At 41.1% G+C, this 22528-nt stretch overlaps 1 protein-coding gene and 1 long non-coding RNA gene across 8 annotated transcripts in view; one reads left to right on the top strand and one right to left on the bottom strand.

The window, feature by feature from the left end:
• LOC307026037 overlaps positions 1-695 on the top strand; it is an 8694-nt gene extending 7999 nt beyond the window's left edge. For 5 of the 6 annotated variants that reach the window (XR_013804319.1, XR_013804320.1, XR_013804321.1 and 2 more), the window contains one exon: positions 557-692. This is a non-coding gene — a long non-coding RNA (uncharacterized lncRNA). Of the gene's footprint in view, positions 1-556 lie in introns of all 6 variants that reach the window. The other variant, XR_013804318.1, reaches the window with a different exon arrangement.
• adarb2 (adenosine deaminase RNA specific B2 (inactive)) overlaps positions 1-22528 on the bottom strand; it is a gene marked incomplete at its 3' end in the record, with an annotated part of 182377 nt that overhangs the window by 7966 nt on the left and 151883 nt on the right. For both annotated transcript variants that reach the window (XM_079661113.1, XM_079661112.1), the window contains 4 exons: positions 14699-14813; positions 4835-5003; positions 2408-2559; positions 536-704 (listed from right to left, as the gene is read on the bottom strand). In XM_079661113.1, the coding sequence (XP_079517239.1) occupies positions 536-704; positions 2408-2559; positions 4835-5003; positions 14699-14813 (605 nt within the window). The remainder of the gene's footprint in view (positions 1-535; positions 705-2407; positions 2560-4834; positions 5004-14698; positions 14814-22528) is intronic.

Raw genomic sequence — 22528 nt, forward strand, 5'->3', positions numbered from 1 at the left:
ATCACTGCTTCTCATAAAGAAGATAAGCTGCTAAGAGTTAACCTTTCAATCAATCCTTTTAGCTGTCTTTTATAACAAAGGCCACAGACCTCCTGGGTGAAAGGATTGGTTGATCAGTTTGGAAGGAGTTTGTATTAGGGTACCATCTGACCTTTACAATATAATCAACTGAAATATAAAATACAATGCCAGGGAGTAAAAAGGACTATTCTATTTGAGGCATTAATGTTGTTTAACTACTCTGAAAATAGTAGCATCTTTTATATACTTTATCAAACCTGCGCTATCTTAACAAATGACAGCACAAGAGCCTTTTATCTGTCCAAAAAATTATATATTTACAGTTTAAGCTCTCAAGGAGATTAATCAGTTTGCAGGATGTTTTGGGGATTTTTGGTTCAATTGACTTTTGAGTCAGAATATAAATAGGGAGTTTAGGTTGTTTTTCAAAAGGGTGCCAGAATAGGAGAATGCTACCTTAAACCCTGATATTATACATGTTTTGAAGCTGGATGTACATTCGGAGAGCACTGACCTGGTGATCTTGTCGGTGCAGGACATGGTGATGAGCTGCTCGCCCTGCAAGACCCCGTCCCACGTTTGGACCGGCCCCCGACCTCGCACCGGCACCGTCCCCTCTCCTGACTCGATTTTGGTCCGCAGGTGGCTGCGATGTTTCCTCAGGAGGTGTCTGCTGCTGTGAACTGCCAACACAACACAAAGCCTGAGCTTCATCACTCTGCATTATGTCAGTCGCTATTACATGGCTTTGCTTGATACCCAATCTAATTAGCTATTAATGAAGCTGTTATTTCTAAATAACACAAAGTGTTTCAGATCTAATCACGTCAATAAGCACCCAAGATTGATTTTGTAGACTTCTGATCTAATTTACTGAAAATACACCAGGTCACGTTTGTGATCTAAGATGGAACACTTTTCCAAATGTTCTCTTAATATATAACAGAAAATGATCCATTATGTGTTACACTTTAGCTCTTAATTGGTGCATTCTCTGTATAATTAGGGATGTTTGCAGCTACTAATTATAAGAGTGCACGTGTAACTAGCTGCATGTAATTAGAAAACAAGGAATGTTCAATATTGTGGTTATCCAATAAACATTAAAACAATACTATCATATATTTGGTAATACACTGGCACTGTTCTCAGCTGTGCAAAACATGCAATTTCCTTTACAAAGCAAAAAGTTTAAATGAGGTTAATAGCTTAATTTAGGGAATTCAATGTATTATTTTGGGACCATTGACTGCCTAATTGTTAATGAAGTAAGCATTTTACTGGCTGTATGGAGGGAAGAAGGAGAAAGGAACCATTTTCCTGGATGAACCTAGGACTGTTTATATTAGGCATGGTATGACAGACTATGGTTACCAACAGAACAACTTCTTAACCCTATTAGTGAGAGCACATGCCCTTAAGCCATTTAAAAAACGTTCCTGTGATTTTATGTGGGTGTACAAGCCAGCATGACCTCTACGGGCATTACAATATGTTAATTAGAGTATACAGTATTCAAAAATAATCTGCATAGTATTAAGTGGAAGGACCGTAATCTTTCAGGAAGAAGCGTTGTATCAATTATAGATATTGTTTTTCATGTTTTCAGTCAAATCCCAGTATGGATATCTCCCTAATAGGGTGACAGAGTCTACATAATTAATCACTGTTTTTGTTTTAATAACCTCTTATTTCTCAAGACTTAAACTCTCCTTCTCTCTTCCTCCATGCTTGCTTTGGCTGATGTGACAGCAGCTAAAAATTAAGCCCTGACTTTCGGCTCAGAAATGTTTTAGAACAGTCAGGAAAAGGTAATAAGTAATATTCTAATCTCTGAGAGCGCACTGCATAACATTTAAGAGGTTTAATGACCAAAAAACGTCAAGTTCAAAGGAATCTACGATGACAGCGTCTCTTTCTATCCTTACTGGTTCCATGAAAATCTCACCATGCACCGCACTGTAGCGTATGTTAAAAGAGCTGAATGACATTTTCAGTTAATAATGAAAGGAGAGGGAGATACAGTATATACATATACATTCTTCTGATGGGAACCTGAGTCCAGATTACATTTCAGAACTCATAGGCCACCAGAAAAATGCTGGGAAAACCCTATCAATTAATTTACAATTTATTTTCAGTGGGTGAGCAATAAAATGTCATCCAGTCAGCACAGCGTGGCTGAAAGAGGTGATAGAAGGGATGTGACATGAAAGGATGCCAGCTTCTTGACAGTGTGTGGAGAAAAAAAGACCAGAGCAGTGGCTTTCAGAATATCCGCCAGAGAAAAGGATCCCTCTATAAACCTGATGGACTATTATTGATTGCATTATATAACTAAAACCATTATTGTAAAACCAAATCCAATAAAGGCCTGGTGTCTTACGGTCAGAGGTGATTTCATAGGGCGAGTTGAGCCTCCCGTCCCCACACGGCGACGTGCTGATGTACATGTGGAAATGGATGTTGTCTCTCAACCTGTAGCCACACTCCTTGTGTCGCACAAATATCGACTCCTCCCAGTCTTCTGGTCTTTTACTTTAAGAGAAAAAGGCAAAAAAGAAAAAACAAGTATGAGGGTGAGTGATGAGAAAGGTAGCACCATTCATCACAGCTATAGGAAATAGATTTCCACTTTTCGTTTCCAATGATGAAGTGAGGCAGGGACACCGAGAGATGGACACTGAGCACAGTCCATTCTCCTGCTGTCAGACAGACTCCTCAACATTACTCAGGCTGTCCAAATGTCTCAGGGCAAAGAGGGACAGTCAGTCAAACCTGGGGTCAATAGATGAGTACAAATGTAAAACAAACTTGTAAGAAAATTTGAAATATGTTAAGTGGTTTCACCGGCAGTATAAATAACTGTTAACAGTTTCATAGCTCATTGCTACCGGTTTGGAGTGTAACAAGTATCCCCTGCTGTAATGCATACCCTGCTTTATCGTCTATTTTACTGCAAATGGGACTATATTTTATAAAGTAAAAAATCATGCTGTAATGAAGTATACTTGAAACCAGCTTTTGAGAGCATAAACTCTTCAGGAAAATGTTTACAGAAGTGATAAATCAAGTGAATAGTAGGTCATTTTCTCATAGACTTACATACAATCTGACCAATGGAGTCGCCCCCTGCTGGCCATTGGAAATAATACAAGTTAAGGGTATTGTCTTAAGAAAAGTGAGGCATATGGTGGTGGTACAGTCAGATGGGTTATTGATCAAATAATTAGGGTAACTCTTTAAGATAAATCTGAAGAAAATAGTGTCCATACATTATTAATAAGTTGAATACTTGCAGTATGGACAACTAGGTGACTTATACAAAAACTGGGTCATTGTTTCTGCTGTGAGCGGAGATAAGGCTTTCATCACTCACACACCAGGTACGTATTGTACACATAGTATATTTAAACTATGCATCACAATGCAAAGCACGGCTGCACTCTTTATATAACCTCTCCTCTGTCTCCGATGTCCTTTCACGGAGTGTAAATATGGCACTTCTGGCATTTGTTTGGTCATTTCATTATGAGTTATCTTCCCCATTAGCCATTTTACTCAGCTGCAAAGTCTCCATACCTGCCATCCAGCATTGTGCCAAGACAAAAAGTCAGTGCTGTGTATGCAAATATGACATTCAACGATCTAGACTTCTAGCCACTAATCTGATGTATCAGCCTTGCAATAGAGTTCCTCTGGGAGCTCAAAAGCATAATATATGCTTACAGACTGGAGGGGAAACTAATGGAGACTGTTTCTTGATGCTGGTTTTTGTGAGTTTTTGTGCACAAAAGCATGCGGGTCGTGTACAAAGGTACAATATAAGAAGGCACAGTGTTAAAAAAGTGGTAAAAACAAATCCATTGAGATCATGAGGTGAACCACTTAAGTGTGAGTTGTTTGTTTGGTTAGCTAGAGGGAACAGCACACATATGGCTCGTTGATTATCGAAAAGTCTCTGGTGTACAAAGCAATGCTGTTTCCATGGAGCTTATTATAGAGGAGAGGGCATTCTTTGGCACTGCAGTGGGAGGTCACAACATATGTAATGCTATTAAGTACACTGTAGTGCATCATGTAATGCATGTTAAAGTAGTTGGAGGCACCTTAGAAACTAAAATGTATGAAGCTTACACATGACGTCGGCAACAGTCTTACTTACTGACAGAAGTACATATGCATTATCTGGTGGACTAGAACAAAGTACATGTACTCAAGTTAAGGAAGTTATACCTTTGCATTAGTGATAGTAAGAGTACACTTCTACAATAAACTGTATTTGAATGCAAGACTAAAAGGGGCAAATCAAATGCATTATTAAGATTTGTTTCCCCTAGGTTCTAAGTCACAGGTGATATTGCAAATTCCAGTATTTTAGTATATACTTGAGATCATGCAACTTTTGGCAACCACCAAAGTCATTAGTCAGCAATCACGGGGTACTGATGTTAACATTATGACTAGGAGAAAGGTAAAGTGCAGTAAATCTTTTAATATCTATCTAAAGTTTTCTAAAATTAACTCACATTTTACCACTTTGAAGTCCAACTAAGATCCCATTTAGTAATTCCTTCTTATTGACGACGTCATTGATTCTGTTGAAGAGTAACTAAAACACAATAGAATGATATGAGGGCAACTGATCCTCCAATTATAAACCAGCTTTCAATACTTTTTATCGACCAATTACAGAGCGCACCATTTCAGGAGATAAGGAATGCTCCAGGTTTTTTCAAGTTGCCGAAATGTTAGTACACCTCTCTGATAATGTCCATTTGTATTTAAGATAGAGCAGAGATAAATGTGTTACCTTAAAAAGAGTTCAAGTTGAGAGTAGAGGAAGCGTAGCAGGGCTCTGCGGGCCGTGACCTCAGCGTGACAGTCGTTGACCACCTGTCCCTGGTCGCTCAGATATTCCCCGTTGATACACTTGGTGCCCGTGGATAACGCCACCACCTGGGCGTGCCTCAGGTCCAGACCTGTCGAACAATATCAGACATGTTTTCGGTTTTCACCCTATTTTGCTACATTAGTCCAAGAGTTTGAAAGAAGCCCTCCTTCCTTTTCCAGACTAAGGAATGAAGTCTGGGTAAGTGATTCATTTTCCATCGGTAGGGTCAGGCTCAATGTTCTTTCACACTCTGCACCTGTTCAAACACTTTTAGACATTGTCGGCTTGGCATATGGAATAATTGAATATATATTTGTTATAATTGTGCAAAAAAACGTCAAGTCATTTCAAGTGAAGGAGCGTAAAATAAAATACAGGATATTATAAAAGTGAAATGAAAATGAAACCCAACAAAATGCATCTATTAGCCTCAAAGTGTGGATGGCAGACTGAAGTTGGTCATACACAGCCAAACTGTTCCATTTGCTCACATAGTGAAATAATAAATATCAAAAAGAGGAGAACGGGGTAAAAGGTCATTCCACACGACAATTTGGGGTTATTTTCATAACCACATATCTCTGAGTCAGCATCTCTTCAGAAGCTCCTATCACACAGCACCAGCCAGGATTAGCTGGATCCACAAAGCGAGGGAGGGAAGAGACCCTCCGCCTATAAACTGGGCTGGCACCCCGCCTTCTTGGTCATAAAGTTCACCTCTTCACATTCAGCTGTACAATCGAGCGGGCCCAGTCTAAATCCAGGAAAGTCAGAAGACCCTTCTGACTGTGCTGAAAAGAGCTAAATATTGACATAGGCCTAGAAAACACAGCAAAGAAACAAATCAAAGGAGGCCATCAGACCTGCTGTAGCCCTGGAGGCAGATGGTCACCCTGGAGGACTTATTGCAGGATACATATTTTCTTTAAATAGCATGGACCCTTCGGAATTGATGCCCTAAAAGTTTTCTTCAATACACCGTGATGTTCATTTTGTAAATGATGTTCCTATTTGCGGTACAATAGAAGATTAATTGGGGTATGCTTAAGGTTGTTTTTGTCTTACATCTTTAACCCTTGCAAGGAAATTGTGGCATTTCAGTCATGTAAAAACAACAAAACGTCCACCTCTTATATTCAGTCTACGGTCTCATTCAATTATTTCTGGACAGCCTGATAAAAGCTTCTAAAGAGGTCACTGTAGCAATATTCTCAATGCGAGACATGAAGTAAATGCTATGAGAGAGATCGCAGATAACAAAGCCATCCTGTCTCATGTTGGTTTTCCCTTGAGAAAAATATACTTTTCTCAGTGCAAGGCCATGTGAGAGTCCCACTGACTGACAGATAGACAGAGGTGGTGAAGGTGGGTGGGGGGGGAGGCTGGATCAGCACGTTAACGGCATGCCATTCCTTCCTTGGCTGCCACAAATCTCTCTCATCGCCTCTGAAAGTCAGGCTTGGCTGGCTTCTGGCAGACCTGCAGGCATGGCCGGACGGGCACATGAGCTTTTATCAGCCTCGGCCCAGATGGCACTGCGGCGGTTAGAGTCCTGATACCTCCACTGATGAGGAATGGGAAGGAGGGAAGGGAGGAGAAAGTTATGGGAGGGGGAAGTGCGGTGTGTGTGTGTGTGTGGGCAGTTGAGGGAAAAAGAGGAGAAGAATAAAAAGGTAGTCTAAGGTAGGGAGGAACAAGTTCAACTTTAACTCTAAAAACTACAGCGGAAATGTTCATATCATATTTGTCTTGTATTGTTTTTCAGTTTTTTATCAATGGGACATTTGGAATTTTGGATATTTCTTTGACGCCCGGTGAATGTAAGGCCAATATTTACTCGAACTAGTAGGTATTGTCTTGCTCTTTCGAGCTAAAGAAAAGGGTGATGGTTATCTCTAGGGTCATCACTGCCAATGACATCTTTCACATTCCATTGTTGGGAATAAAATATTGATTATTGCAGCTTTAAAATATATTATTATATTTGAAGTTGGTTTGTGAACATAATACTTTATCCATCACTTTGAGGAGAAAGGATATACCATATAAAAGACTAGCAGTGGGAATGTTGAGTGATATTAATAGCTTTGCTTTCTTGACTTATACCTCATTCACACCAACGCAACTCCGGTTCAAGCTCCGTGCTCCGTGCTTTCAGGTTCAGAACCGGTTCTTCGGTTTAGCTCCGGCTCTTTTCACACTGCTCAGAGTCCGAATGGTGCTGCGTCATTGCGTCATCGTTTGCGTCATGACGTAACCGTTTGCGTGCCTGCTTCATGAAGCCAAACCGCACGGAAACCCCTCACAGCTGACACAGACAACAGCAACAATGGCCGATTGTGCTCCAGCTTCCTCTGTACCTCTTCTGAAGACCAGATTCCCAGTAGGTAGCTGGTCTCTTCAGTGGACCACTGCTGCTTGTTAAGTTTCTCCATCGTTGTGTACAAACTGGATAAAACGCCGGCTTTTTGTTTTTGTTCAGGGGCCGTATTCACAAAGCATTTTATCTTACCGCTAGGAGTGCTCCTAACTCGCGCTAAAACATTTTACGTCGGAGTTTTTTCTTAAAAGTTATTCACAAAGCCGCTGAGACCTACTCATACTAAGGATAAATCACTAAGAGTGAACTAAGAGTGACGCGCCGTTGCTATGGATTACGTTGATTCTCGTGCATGAGTTTAGAAGCGGTCAGTACGGTGATTGGTTGTTCAGAGCAGGCGGTCTCGGTGAAACTCATCCGCAACATCCCACAAACGAGCCCACTAAAACAAGGAAATAGCCTAGGCTAGAAATGTATTCCTATCAAATAGTTATGGACAGTGCAGTTAGCAGAATACACGCATGATGACAAGTTTGTGCAGACCACGATAATGACGTTGTATATGCACGTTAAAGAGAGAGAGCAAACAATACAAATACGTAAATTGCATTAAATCAAGGAGGCAATTAAAAGCACCCTGCAAACTATTATCCAATGAGCATATTTCCAGCACTTAAACACTTTCAATAACAGCCCATACCGCCGTTAAAGCCCCCCTATCATGATGAACTAAAACAATCTGCGTGTTGATGGAATGTACTTTCTTTCTATTGACGAACACGTCCTCATCTTTTGATGGCGCAATTATTTGTATGTGCGTCCCGTCAATAGCACCGACCGCACCGGGCATACCTGCAATTGCCATGAAGTTGGCTTTGAACCTGTGTAGTTGTTGATTGTCCAAAGGAAACCGGATAAACTGTTGGATGATATTTGGCCTAGAGAGCGCGTTGATGGTTTGGTTTATGGCACGGCTGACTGATGGTTGGGATATTCCTAAATCGTCGGCATTGCAAAGTTGCATTTTCCCTGTTGCTAAATATCGTAGTGTTGCCAAACATTTTATTTCCGGACTAATCGGGTTATTCCTGTTAGTCGGGGATGTTATTGCATCCCGCACTAATTCCACAACAAGTGTGATACCCTCACGATTTAGCCTATATCTCTTGATCAATTCACAGTCTTCCATTGTCTCCAAAACATTTCGTCTCGCAGCCATTTTCAGATTCTTTGTGAATAGGTCTTACTGAGTTAGGAGTCCTCTCGAGGACTTTTAAGCTCTCCTAAACTTAGGTGCTACTTTTAGGCCTAAAATACTTTGTGAATTGCTCTTAGTGGATAAAATTAGGAGTCCTAAATTTAAGACTGACACGCCCATTATGTTTAGGAGTTTCTCCTAAATTCGCCAGTTAGGAGCTACTTTTAGCCCTAAGATCCTTTGTGAATACGGCCCCAGGAGTTGATCCCGCCTCTGCCCCCGCCTCGACGTAAGCGTTACGTATGCGGTGCTTTTGCTCTGGCCGAACAATTTTTTGGTGCTTGAAACGAACCAGATTCCGGAGCTAAGAGACTGCTCCGCTGCGGTGTGAACAGGAAAACCCGGTGCTTTTCAAGCTCCAGCTCCGAACCGGCCCTGAAACACCGTTGGTGTGAATGAGGTATTATATATATATTTTTTTAATATATAAAATTATTAACATAACTAAAAGAAAAAACTGACAGTGAGTATAGTCTTGTTAATAATAACAGTTCATGCTGACTATTCCTCTTGTGAGATGATCATTTGTATTATCACTTAAAACATATTTTAGTACCTTTCGTTGAACTATCACTCATGGTGGAATAGTAAATTAAGGTTACACATACTGTACTGCGCTAGAAAACTACTATTGGCATTCCCTATCAGCACTGTGCCCCAATTCAGCCAGTTCTAAAAAGGTAACAGACTCAAACAATTTCATTCTCTTGCTTTTCCTTGCCGTTCCACTTCTCGATTGTTTAGATCAATTTTGCAGTGGATAATTTCTGCTGCGCTGCTCACTACCCTGCCATGAAATTGGCACCGAGGTTGCCTTCATTTTGCGGGAGTGAGGAGAGGAGGAGGATAGATGAATGAGAGAGAGAGGAAGAGAGGGGTATAGAGAGCCCCACAGGCAGTGTGCTGTTTTTAAACCAGGAATAATCAGCTGCATCACAGAAATACAAAAAGAGAGGGTCAAAAGGAACAAGGTAGAGTGGAGTCAAAGGCCTGAGGCACTCTTCACACACATATACATCTGTTACTGGTGATTCAAAGATGTCACACCCCAGGATAACAGCACTGTCAAAAAGCATGTTCATCACAGACTGAAACTACTCACTATGGCAACTGCACTATACTGTTCTGTGCTCAGCACGGTCAAGGGCCTTACACAGGAAGACAAAGCACACACTGCCTCACTATGGCAACCGAGGAGGTAAACACACCTTGTGACAGCAAATGTAACAGAGGCACAGGTATTTATCTACACTGTATTTTGATGACTGCTCGTGCACATAGTGGGAAAGTGAGGTAGGAAGAGTGTAATAAAAGAGTGAGAGTAAAATGCACCCATATTCAGACTGACATGCAAAAATACAATGATATTCAAGACACTTTTTAGGCTTAGTTGGATAGTTTAACGAGTGCTTTTGTAAAGACGTACAGCTTTAAAAAAGGGAAGGGAGGTTATTTTATTGGTGTGTGTTTTTCCCCTGCTTCCAACTATGTCAAAAAACGTTGCCCTGCACGCCTGCTCTAAAGGTTATTGATTGGCCCCTGTGCCATGGGCCAGTGAGTCAGGGAAACAGAGCCTAAAGTCTTCTTTAACACAGCACCACATCACTGTCTCAGGTTTTTTTAAGACAACGGTAAAACTGGAAATATTTTTGCTGAACCACTTTTTATTTTCTCACTTGAGTTGAACCGTCTTTGGGTTCAGTATCACTTCTGTGTTTCTGCTTAATGTTGCATTCATCCCCCCACACTACACTGGTTCTCCCCATGCTCTGACTGCATGTTGGCAATAGGCCTCTCACCACCAGACTGCTTTATTTCAAACTTTGGAAAGCTTGAAAGCTCCAGAATTCTATAATCAAAGCAATAATTATAACACTTTTCACAGCCTGAATAGTATGTTAATTATTACGTTTTACTTCACATATAGAAATGGCCGATGGACCCTTTAATTTGACATGAACAGTATTAATGCTAAGGACATCAATTATCCACACTTGGCTTTAACTACAAATAGACAGGAATCCCAAAAATAATAATGTAGAAAGTCTTCCACAGTAGTAGTCCTCCTGAGTGTGATCCAACTATTTAGTATCAGTGGGCAGCAAAATGTAGTGCCACTGGAACAGGTCTCGTGGGAAGAAACTAAGTACAACTACTCAAGTTCTAGTACTCAGGTACTTGTACTTTAAATGAGTATTTTGATGTACTACATTTCTTATGCTAAGTAATGTACTTTACTGTTTTTGGTCGCATTCATTTGAAAACCACTTGTTTCTGCACACCAGTTCTCTTACTGTAGTGAGTCATTTTTGTCTACTAAAGATATTTGTACTCCTGGTTTTATATATGCTTGAGGTTAATAAGAAATCCCTTATAATGTGTCCCTCTTAACATTTTAACACTTATTTCTTCCTAGTTTTAAATCCATAATACTTGTAGGTGTCAATAAGTAATTAATACTAATCAAGGAAAAATTGTTAAAAATGATTTACTGGCAGCCATTGTTAGGAGAAACTAGTGTACTCAGACGGAAAAATTCCTATGAATGACATGACCATGAACTTTACAGTGATTTTTTAATTAATAAGGCAACTGAAACGGGCAGAGACTGCAAAGCTGCTATGTGAATCCCTTTATTCTCTGTGTTTATAAAACAAGGGAAACGTTTCCCTATTAGCTACCAATTATCTCTGAACACCATAAAGCTCATTAAAACCATTTAACCTGAGTCAAGATGAGCTTCCAAGGTCAGCTTTCAGTTTCAATTCTGAATGTCATTTAGATCAAGCTTAATAAATCCTGTCTTTATTTTGTTCTCTCATCACTAGATGGGAGACGATTACGGTCAGTGTCAACCAAAGTTTGTTGTTTGAATAACAGTAGATAGTAAGATGGTACAAACAAAAAAAACCTGGCAAGAGAAGAGACGGCACCCTGTTGAATGTTTATTAGCTTTAACAAGCAACTGTTCTGCACACATAAGGGTGGCTTTGTGGAAAGCTGCTGAAGCTCTCAAATCTCTCTCTACACATATCAGCCGTTTTTTTTTTTGTTGCTTCTTAGCAAGCTGTTTTGTAGCTGGATGCGATTATTGAACGTTCAAATTTGCGGCAGCCGGAAATCCAGATAAAGAGTGGAGAAAAATCCCTGTTTGAAAATGGATATGCAGGCTAAGAAGCGTAGCTTAAGCGTCATTTGTAATCAACTTGTTTGAAACCCTTTGCTCTCATCTCTTTCTTTGAGTCCCTGTCGTATTTTCCCCACTTGGAGTCTCATCACCCTGCTGAATAAAAAAGCCTCAGAAGAACTTCCTCTTATCTCATCCTACAAACAAGTAAAAAGGAGTAATGGGGGGGGGTGTTTTTTTCCATGTGGACCTTCCTGATTTTTCATGTCTTTGAGCAAATCTGAACCCTGTTTACCATCTCCTCACATCCACTGCTGTCTCCGATCGATTCAGATGAGATTTTCCACACTATTTGACAATGTGTGCTGGCGGTTTACTTTGGCGGTCATGTTGCAACTCTCAGCCTGGTGGCGAGGCTAATCTCACTCAGGTTTGGGCTCAACTGTCTCGGTGGGACTCCAGCAAAGGGTGGAGAGGGGGGATCGCAGTCTGTCTCCAGTTCAAAGACAGACCCTGATTAATATTCTTCAGGCAGAAGCAGAGGTCTGAGACACAGGGAGGGAGAGGGAACAGGACTTCCCAGTGTTCCTGTCAAGTTGGGTGTCTGACTGCGCGGACGCTGGCCACCACACCGCTGCCGCCTCGCTGCGAATACTTGGCAGCGCTACGTCTGGATCACTGAAGATAACGTGTGCTATTAATAAACAAACAGAAGCAATTACTGGGAGGCAGAGGAGAGGGATTGGATTAGGTCAGGACGAGCGCCGGTCTCACTGAAGTCTAAACTGATGAGCTGCAGCACTCCAAAGACAGCAGAGATACCAATGCCTCCTCACTGACCTCAGCTATCCCCCCCCACCCAAAGCCTGCAGCCTCACAGGGAGATAACACTCCTCTCTGTGTGTGTGTGTGTGTGTGTGTGTGTGTGTGTGTGTGTGTGTGTGTGTGTGTGTGTGTGTGTGTGTGTGTGTGTGTGTGTGTGTGTGTGTGTGTGTGTGTGTGTGTGTGTGTGTGTGTGTGTGTGTGTGTGTGTGTGTGTGTGTGTGTGTGTGTGTGTGGTAGGACTCCACATGTGCAGACCTGTTGGCATTTGTGTGGGTGGGTGTGCTCTAGGGCTGCAGCATTTGGAAAAAACAGGAATAAATGCATTTATTTTGACTAATATTGCAAATATGATAATTCACATTATCATAATAAATTATGTGGGACTTTTTTTAAGAGGATGTTCTTTTTAGACCGTAGTATACTGTAATACTCTACAGCAGGGGCGTCAAACTCAAGGCCCGGGGGCCAAATCCGGCCCGTGACTTCATTTAATGTGGCCCCACAAGAGCCTGCAAAGAATATAATATGTTTAGTATACGGTTACATGCTACTTTACAGAAGCACGTTGCCCATAAACTACATGTCCCACAATGCAGATCAAATTTGACTTTTCTTCTCAGAATCTGACTTTTTTTTCAAAATGTCACTTATTTTATTTTGACTTTTTTTCCAGAATTTGGCTTTTCTTTTTAAATCATTTTGTGACATTCTCACTGAAGAGACTTATTAAGTTATTACCCTATCCGATAGTAATCCAATGCAGACGGCAATAATGTAATAATACATTCTTTTAAATATATTAAATATTTATATATGTATTTTTTGTATGTATATAAAACCGGCCCTTTGAGTGCAACCATGATGGTAATGTGGCCCGAGATGAAATTTAGTTTGACACCCCTGCTGTACAGGAAAACAAAAGTTTGTTCAGAATTATATTTGAATGTATTCTGCCCTTACCTAATATTGAGATTGTGCACCCCTAGTATGGTCAGTGCTATATTAAAGCCTACAAAAATGACCCACATTTTGCAAAATCACAATATATCTGTTTTCTGTCTAACCTGGCTGCTTCCCATGTGTACTTGAGTTTGTTATGTGTTCCCACATTTCTCAGGGTTAAGGTGATTTGACAAACAACAAGATGGTTATGTTTTTAGTTTTGTTTGTTTGTCTTTTTCTGTTTGTCAGCAGGGTTATGTTAAAATTACTATCCACATTTTCATCAAACTTGTGGAATGGTGCAGCATAGTCTGAGGAATAACTCAGTGCAGGTTGGTTCGTATCCGAACCACCGGGCAGATACATGCATTATTTTCCACATGCATTTTGGAATATGCCAAATGTTGGGAAGGGTAAGCATATATTTCTGCTGTTGGTTTGGTAGCTAGCATACTTCAGAGATTGTTTTGTATGCATTAGGAATTGTATTTATGTTATTATGATATTATAATTGATTAGATTTCAATGAGTGGAGACTATCTTCTTCTTCTTCTTCAAAATGTGCTCATTTATAAGCAATTCTGCAGGGTGAACACATGGTACATACATCGGCAAGATTTTACTTTTTTCCAGGGCTAGTAGCTCCAGTTTTCTACAGCCAACAAGGGCTCTGCAAAAAAATGTTAACTTCAACTGTTCAGCTGTGTTTCACAAGATTGAGAAAAACATGAAAGTTTGTTTCATAAACATTTCATGGCAGTCCTTCCTGGGTTTAATGCTTCTAGTCTGCTTGGCTCTGCGTGTGTTGATATGTGCATTTGTGAATGATGTAATGTGCGACAAACACCACACATGAAAGATAAATGCATAGTCATAACTCATAGTGTCATGCTGCAGGTGAACAGCTTCCCCCTCTTCACTGTTCCTTCAGCGTGTCACTCGGTCGGGTTTCAGATTAAGTTTTAAAATGTTCTAGTTAAGGTTTCCACTGTGGCTTCTGGAAGCCTTGTCAAATGTGCCTGAGCACAGCGAGTCCAGCATGCAGTGGGGATGACTGACACTCACCACCATGTCTCATTCTCCTCAGAGACTCTGAATAGTCAATAATTCATCAGGAGGGTATATTCTCCAGCACGAGCGCAAGGTACAGCATGGAGTGGCCCTTCCTCAGTTTATCATTTCTCTCTCAATCCTGATTTCCCATTTCTAGTCATCTCTTTCTATCTTTTTACCTCCCTCATTCGCTCTGCTTATATTGCAACACTTCAATAATTCAAAGTGATATATAAAAGTCAATGAAATTTGCCATACCTCGGGTCATTACGATGCCTGCCAGGGATTTGTGGCGAGCGTGCGCAGGACTGCAGCCGCCCACCAGGGACCGGTACTTCTCCCTCACCAAGTGGAATATTGAATCGGCAAAGTCCTGAAAAACACAAAGGCCCTCTTAATGTTTACTCGACACACTGTATGGAGGCTGACTTCACAGGTTTACTATAGAATATTCCACTTCCCTTATCTGTTAATGCAGTGTTTTAAAAAAAAGAATTGGCACGCAGGTTGACTTACCTGTTCGCTATGAATACATGCAGATTCATGTTAAATTCATTATTTATGTTCTGTACATTATCATGGTGATGTTTCGAACACTACCATACTTTAAAACTATTTGAGTTTAACAAACAAATAACAAAAACGAATATGTTCAACAGTTATAGGATCATTCCTGCTGCATGTAGCTGGGTTAACATGCATGTGCATTAGGGAGTGTGTAGGTGTGTAAGTATGAGAAGAAAGAACGATTGCTACAAAGCCAACCATATCCTGCAAGGCTCTCCTGAAATAAATCCTCATCCAAACAGATCTCCCTCTCAGCCCATTTATTTTTAATTTCTTCTCTCCCTCTTTCTTTTGGCCTTTCCTTCCTCTTTACAGTATTTTTTTAATATATTTTGACACTTTTTTATTTTCAAAAAGCTGTCTCTGCCTTTGTTTTTGTTAAATTGTCCAAATTGTCAACATGTGTATGCGTAACTTAGTGAATAAAGATGATAAAAAACAGTAGCATCACCAACAGAAAAAAGAGATTAAGGTTATAGTCATGGCAGCTGGCCAAATGCCAACAAAAACACACACATATTACACATATGAAAAATAACATACAATTGAGCCAATATTAGTGTAGGAACTATTTGAGGTGAGGAAGTTATGTAATCCTTTGACTGTGCAGTGATTTTAATCACAATGTCTGCCATTGGGAGACTTCTCATTTCGTAGAGAGGAAGTAAACACCCTGGTTTCTTATTGCACAGCCATATACTTGCCAACACAGCTCTGCCATCTTTTATGTTCAGTTCAAGTCAGTTTTATGTGTATAGCAATTATACATTAGGTCAAAGGAATTAACAACATATGTGCTTTAAGTCTATTTGTGCAAAGCAACAACCTGTAGGATTGAATACCAAGTTGACCAAATGTGACACAATATAAAATGCTAACTGATTTGGATTTCTTGTTTTCTTCACCACATCTGTCCCACTAAACCAACAATACTCGAAGACATATTGATCACATCAACCACTTCCCCTGACTGTTAATGTGTTTTCTTCCAGTGGTAGTTAAGGGCTTAGCTTCAGATCGGCCTTCACGCTAACGGTAGCAACAAAGTGGCAGCATCGTGGGCCTTTTTGGACAGATTGAAGCCCCAGTAGCTAAAAGGACATCAACAGATGCCACGGTGACGAACGCAGAGAGTAAGCGAGAAGGAGAGAGATTAAGGAGGAAAATCTGTAGGGGTGACTGAATTAGTGAGCATATTGCTCATTATGGCCCTCGTCAGGGCTGTGAAATACTCACAGTGAGAACTGATGGTACAAGAGCTCACAGCTTGTGGTGTTTGTGTCCATGTGTACTGTATGTACGCACATATTGCTGCTCTGATGATGCCAGCCTGAAGCTTTTCGGGGGGGATAGAACAGAAAAGAAATGGAAGAAAAGTCAAGAGTGGATAACTTTTTGGCTCTTCGATTCAAGAGTTATCATGACCTCTCATCAAGCTCTATAACGGTCGCATGACAGGTCGCTTCTGAGATGAGTGTACGTCCCTTTAACAACAGGCAAGAGCGACAGGAAGAAAGGAAAGTTGTTGTTGTTTACTTAATGCTTGAATAATCAATCCAGTCAAAGACCCTGTTTGTCAAGCCCTTAGTCAGAGCAGCTCATGTTGCGGTGACAGGAATGAATAACCAGAACGGCTGAATTCTCTACATAAATTCAGTGTGACCAAGGACTCTAAGAAGTCAATATATATTACCAAGGTATTCACCCTTTGCAAAAGGTCAGGTATAATATACAATTGTTGAAGTACAGGCTATTCTAAAGACCTAATCTGAAATACTTTTTTATAACTAACTTGTCACAACGGTGATTCAGAAGATAAAAGGTTGCTGCATATTGACTCTTTTCAACTCTTTTCAATGTTTTTGGAGAGTTTGAAGTCTTTTTCGAAAAGGTTTGTCCTAGATTCCAGACAGGGATAAACAAAGATTTTTTTAAAGTCAGTTCCAAATGTGTTACTTTAGTCTTTGTTGCTACATTTTTAGAAATGGTTCAGTTGTTCATCTAGCAAATATGTATACAATATTTGATTTGCCATGCTTTTTGCTTTTATTTAATTGTAAAACAAATACAAAATAATTACTAATACCTTTTAAATAATCCTTAGTTGCAGCCATGTTGTACATTTATTTCATGTTGGGTCATTGAACAGTTTGACACTAACACCAACGTTGCTGCCAAAATCAATGAATTATATATTTGTATATCCTTTTGACCTAAATATCCCTCCCCGATAAGCCTTCCATGAAGATAGAAAAAACACACTTGAGTTGAAGTATTGATCAGCCCGGAATGTGGAATTTGCTGGTTATGTCGAAACACCTCTTACACAAATGTGAAAAAACACCCGCCTTGTTCCCTGTACCTGAAAGGGACAACCAATTAATTCTAACAGATTCCGGCTCGGCTTGGCAGCGTCGGTCACAGTCTGAACCCCGAGTCAAGTCCTCCATCCCTCCTAAAGGCCTTTTCATTGATGACATTACAGAGGTGAGAGAAGGTGGCAGCTCAGAAAGGCCTGCAGAGCAAAGGTGGAATAGACCCTGGCATGCGGCCCAGCTTTATGTGCCTCCACCCCGTTTCCTCCCCCTTTTGTTCTCCCTCTTCTATTCCCTTTCATCTCTCTTTGTCAATGCCTCTTCTTTTCTTCCCATCTTTTTTGAAAGTATGACTCTTCAGGTCTCGCCTTTTATTCGTCCCTTAGCTTCCTTCCCCCCTCTCTCATGCTGATATGTGATAGAGGGCAGTGATGTGCCAGGACTAAGTCAAAGCTAATACTTTCCTCATCCTGTGTGGGAGTGGGGAAACAACATCATCAACCGACACAAAATAAAATAGTCTGTGATTTCCAGCTGTGGTTCACTTCTTCACAAAATAACTCCTTTCCTGGTTTATATCAGCTTAAATCTAAACACGTAGATCTGCTTGTACTGTCATTCCTCATGTTGTCCCCTATCATTTCTCTTAACACACACACTGCTTTCCTCATCGGGGGGGGGGGGGGGTTGAGTGCCACCTTCAGTGTGGGCCTAATGTGGCATAAAAACGGGGCCAAGGATCTCGCTCCTCACTCAGACAGAACATCAGGGCGGGCTGCCACACAGCGAGAGGAAGCTTCTTCATGGATGAGCATCAACGTTGCTCTATATAGCTACATTTTGGAATTTGTTTGACTAAATCTGTTTCAGGTTACTGATGGAGGCTCCCCTGGGAGTACAGGGACTGGTTGGAGCAGAAACTGCCGTGGAGGCTGTTGTGTTGCTCACCCCACCTGGTGCATCTTCCTGCATTAGTTCTGACCAATTTACTAAGCAGTTCCTCTGGGCCTGCTCAGGGTGGAGAAAACAAGCAGCAGCATTAACTACAGCCGCAACGGATGAGATTTATTGCAGCAATACACACATTAGCTTTAATAAAGAAGAGGTGTTGCAAGAAAGAAAATGGAAACGGATCCACTGCCAAATGGCCCCGTTTACTCTTTGTCTTTTCATGGATCCTAGGCTGATAGGATGGCCATTCGAAATCAAAAACAAGAGTGTAAAATCAACCAACACAAGTTCAAATCAAATGAAGCCAATGGTAAACGAATATTGCTTTTCAAACCTATTTTTGAATCCAAGTATAGCTTTGTCAGTGAGTGCTCTCAGGATGTGCGCCCTGTGATGAGGGAAGCTCATTTCACAAACAAACTACCAATCATTCTCCTCCCACTTAATTCCTGGTGGAGAAAAAAAAAAACATGGACAGCAAAGAATGTTCATTACCCAATTTTCCCAGAGGAAAATATGTTTAACATTTCTTTTGAAGGCACCTTACAGTTACATTTCACTGTTAAGAGAATAAAAGTGTCGAATTACAGCCTTAATCCTGCCATTAGGACCGTGGAACAAGCTACTTAACAGTGGAATTGAGGACATTAGTACAGCATTTGGAGTCATGTTTCTTGCCACCTGATGAATGTAGGTCCTATATTGACTCCTTTTATCGCAATGTTCTTTGTCTGAAAAAAGAGGAAAGTATCTAAGCTACTAAATGATTTTCAACATCAGCAACTTAATAGCTTACTTCTTACTGCTGTTATATTCTGGACTTTATTAAAGTACAGTTAAAAAAAAAAAACTACTAAAACCAGTTACCTGCTGGGGCTGAATAAGACGCTATGAGAGGTAAGCCTAAGGTTCGTCAAAACGAGGGACTTTTTTCGAATACATGTAGTCATGATTTACTGACAGTCAATAAAGGAATATTGATTTATATTTCACCTGATAGGCTCAGAGTACATTTCTTTTGTTTGCTTGAATTAAAAGGGGAACCAGTGTGATTTTGGTGGGATTATGACCGCGCTGGCCAATGTTACAGAGGGGGTGCAAACAAACATGATGAGGTTTCTAAATGTATGCCTGGCCTATTTTGCTCATCTGTCTGTTTTTTTCGATCCACCCCTCCCTCACCTTCCCTCTCTCCTACTCCCCAACTGTTTGTGCACGTAAACAGTTCGGCATCTATCTCGAAGGTAATGTGGAATGTCACCAACAATCCTCCTGCTGCCTTTCCTCTGAAGTCAATATTGTGCCAGAAACGCAAAATGTCAACAGGGACATTTTCTCTGCTGTGGCCTGACCTAGAAGTCTGTGCATGCTGGTCGTGGTGATGGTATGAGTGTGTATGTGTGTGTGTTGTGAGGAAAGGCTCAATTGTATAATTTATTGTTTAGCACTAAGGCCCCTAAGGGAAACGATGACTGGAGATTCATTCGTGATTCCATTTTAGGGCCCTCCATAACACTCCCCATATGCTTCAGTTTAATTTGGTGAAGCATGGGAGTGTGATGTGAGGCAGCCATGTTTAATGTATGTGTTTATGAACAACACTGCTCATGTTAGAGTGGCATGGGGATGGATATGGTCTTGATTTGACCCCGCCATAAGGAAAACACACACATGCCACCACCCTCACCGCCTTATCACCCGCCTGCAGAGCATCCCAGGCAGCATAAAAACCAGGCCGTGTCTTATATTCCTTTATAGAGGTATTTAACAATTCATTCTCCCGAGTTTTAATAGTGTCTGCCCTCTGCCTGGATATCTCCCCCCCTGTACCCCACCACCACCCTTCCCCGCCTGCCACCAAGCACGAGCCTTTTGAAAATGGATATCTATTCATTTAGTGGAGGCGTTGCCTCTGGGGGCTTTTTAGACTCTCAAAAAGCCAGACTCCTTGCGGCGAGACAGATTTCCCTCTGTTTGTTCTCCATACGACACGTAGCATCACTCTCACTCATGAATCTTCAGCTTCTTCTCTCTCTGTCCTCCAGATCGGCATCACAAAAGGAACAAATAAACAAGACGTGTCAATGCTTGTACTTGTATCTTCTTTCAGAGGTGGCTCTGTTGTCTCGCTTTTCTATTGACAGGAAGTGATGCCGTTGTGTCGTGTGATGACAAAGTGAAACCCAGAGAAGTTGAACGAGTGCTGTGAAACAATCCAGCACCTCGCCTAACTGCATCCAACCTTTTCCCGTGTGATGGCCAGATGGCCCTGCAGCCCGCCGAACAGATTTCTCTCCGTGTGTGCTTGTGTGTGTCAAACGCTTTGCCTGAACAGCGGGGTCTTGTCAGTCAGATCAGGCACCCGGGCAGCACTGTGCCGCCGCCACCGTCATAGGGAAAGGTCTTTCCCTTTCAAAGCTCATGCTTCATGTCAGTGAGCAAGAAACAAAGACAGATAAAGGAGCGCAAGAGAGGGGGAGCAATTGATCTGTCTTTGCCACAGATCCTCCTAGTTTCTTTCCCCGTTGTGGCTGATATGGGACGTTGCACCACAGGTTTCCAACAGCAAAGCAGAGCTCAAGCAGGAGTTCCTCATTAGACTGGAAAAGGTTGAAACCAAGACGGCAGGGCCTGGTGCAGGAGGTAAGGATCAGAGTTACCACAAGAATGATAGCCCCGACCAAAAACCAAGGACACTTCCCGGTGATGATGCTAAACATAGAAGTGGATCATTATTTCTCTCCTACTCTCTACTTGGGGCCATAATCAATCCCCATGGCCCAGTTCCTCCTAACTGTACAATCTTAATACCGACTAAGACCACATGCAGCTTCCAATATAGAACAAGAGTAGGTCTGCCCAAGACTAAACTATCTCCTCAACTATTGGATTTATTGCTGTTAAATCTTTTGCAGACATTCATGGTCCCCAGAGGATGAATTTACTGACTTTGGCAATCCCAAAAAAATCCCCAAAAAACAACGAGACATGTTGTTCCACCACATAAACAAAGGAACATGAGAACATCCGTTTCTAATCACCATTAGTTAAATTAGTTAACAACTAAAACAAAAAGGTGTAACCGAAACTTTGGTCACAGCTAACTCCATATGTCCTCTGATTGGTCACATCTGCTGAAAGCCACAAATGCTTTTAAGCCTAAATCCAAACATTAATTTGAGAAATGAAACCCCAACGTTCCAGCCAAAACGAACCGAAGCCACTGAATCATAACCACCAACCGCAGATGTTCTGCGCGACTGACTCTAAAACTCATTATCAGTCTAAATTCTCTTCATCTGATCAAACAAGCACCGCCTGTTACGGCAACATTGAAGCTATCAGGGCCTGGCCCATGCATGGTTCCATGTTTGGTGTGTAACCCGCACACCATGCTTGCCAGGTCCCCAGATACCCTTCAACAAACCCACTGCATGGTTCTCTATGTGGTGTGCATCTCGTGTTTTTCCACTTAGCCGTCACTGATCTTGCTGCATTTTATGTTTTTAAAGTACATAAGTATGATCGTCAAAATGTACCAACATATTCTTGAAGATAATAAAATGTGTTTTATCAAATCAAATCAAGTTTAATTTATATAGCACATTTAAAAGTGATTTTTAATCGAGCCAGTGCTGTACATGTAATAAAAACACATTACTACAATCACAATAAAAGACAATCATTTACAACAGAAATATAAAAAACACAGGGAATAGTCAGGAGTCGGCTCTGACTAGAAGGCCAGGGAGAAGAAGTGTATTTTTAGTGAGGATTTAAAAACCTAGTGTCTGGGCCGACCTCACATGGAGGGGCAGAGTGTTCCAGAGCCTAGGGCCAGCTGCTGCGAAGGCTCTGTGACCTGGGTTTTGAGCCTGGTCTTGGGCACTATCAGCAACAGCTGGTCAGCAGACCTTAAAGCTCTGGCTGGGGTGTAGCGATGGAGGAGTTTTGCTATATATGCCGGAGCCAGCCCATTTAGTGCTTTAAAAACAAATACAATTATTTTTATATTTAATTTTATATACTTCTGTAAGAAATGTTACACTCTGTTCAAAACCTGTAGTGTTTGAATTTGATTACATTAAGCAACAATTACACAGTGTCAATCATATGATGTGTTTATGTAACGTACTGTAAGGCTGCGTCATACTTCTAGATATACTACGCTGTACAGAGAAGTTGCTATTATGATGAGTCCTCTCTGCTAACCAGTTCAACATTTAAAGTGACAAACATCCTATCCCTAATTCTG

Source organism: Notothenia rossii, assembly GCF_949606895.1.
Source record: "Notothenia rossii genome assembly, chromosome: 12".
In the NCBI taxonomy this organism is placed as follows: Eukaryota; Metazoa; Chordata; class Actinopteri; order Perciformes; family Nototheniidae; genus Notothenia; species Notothenia rossii.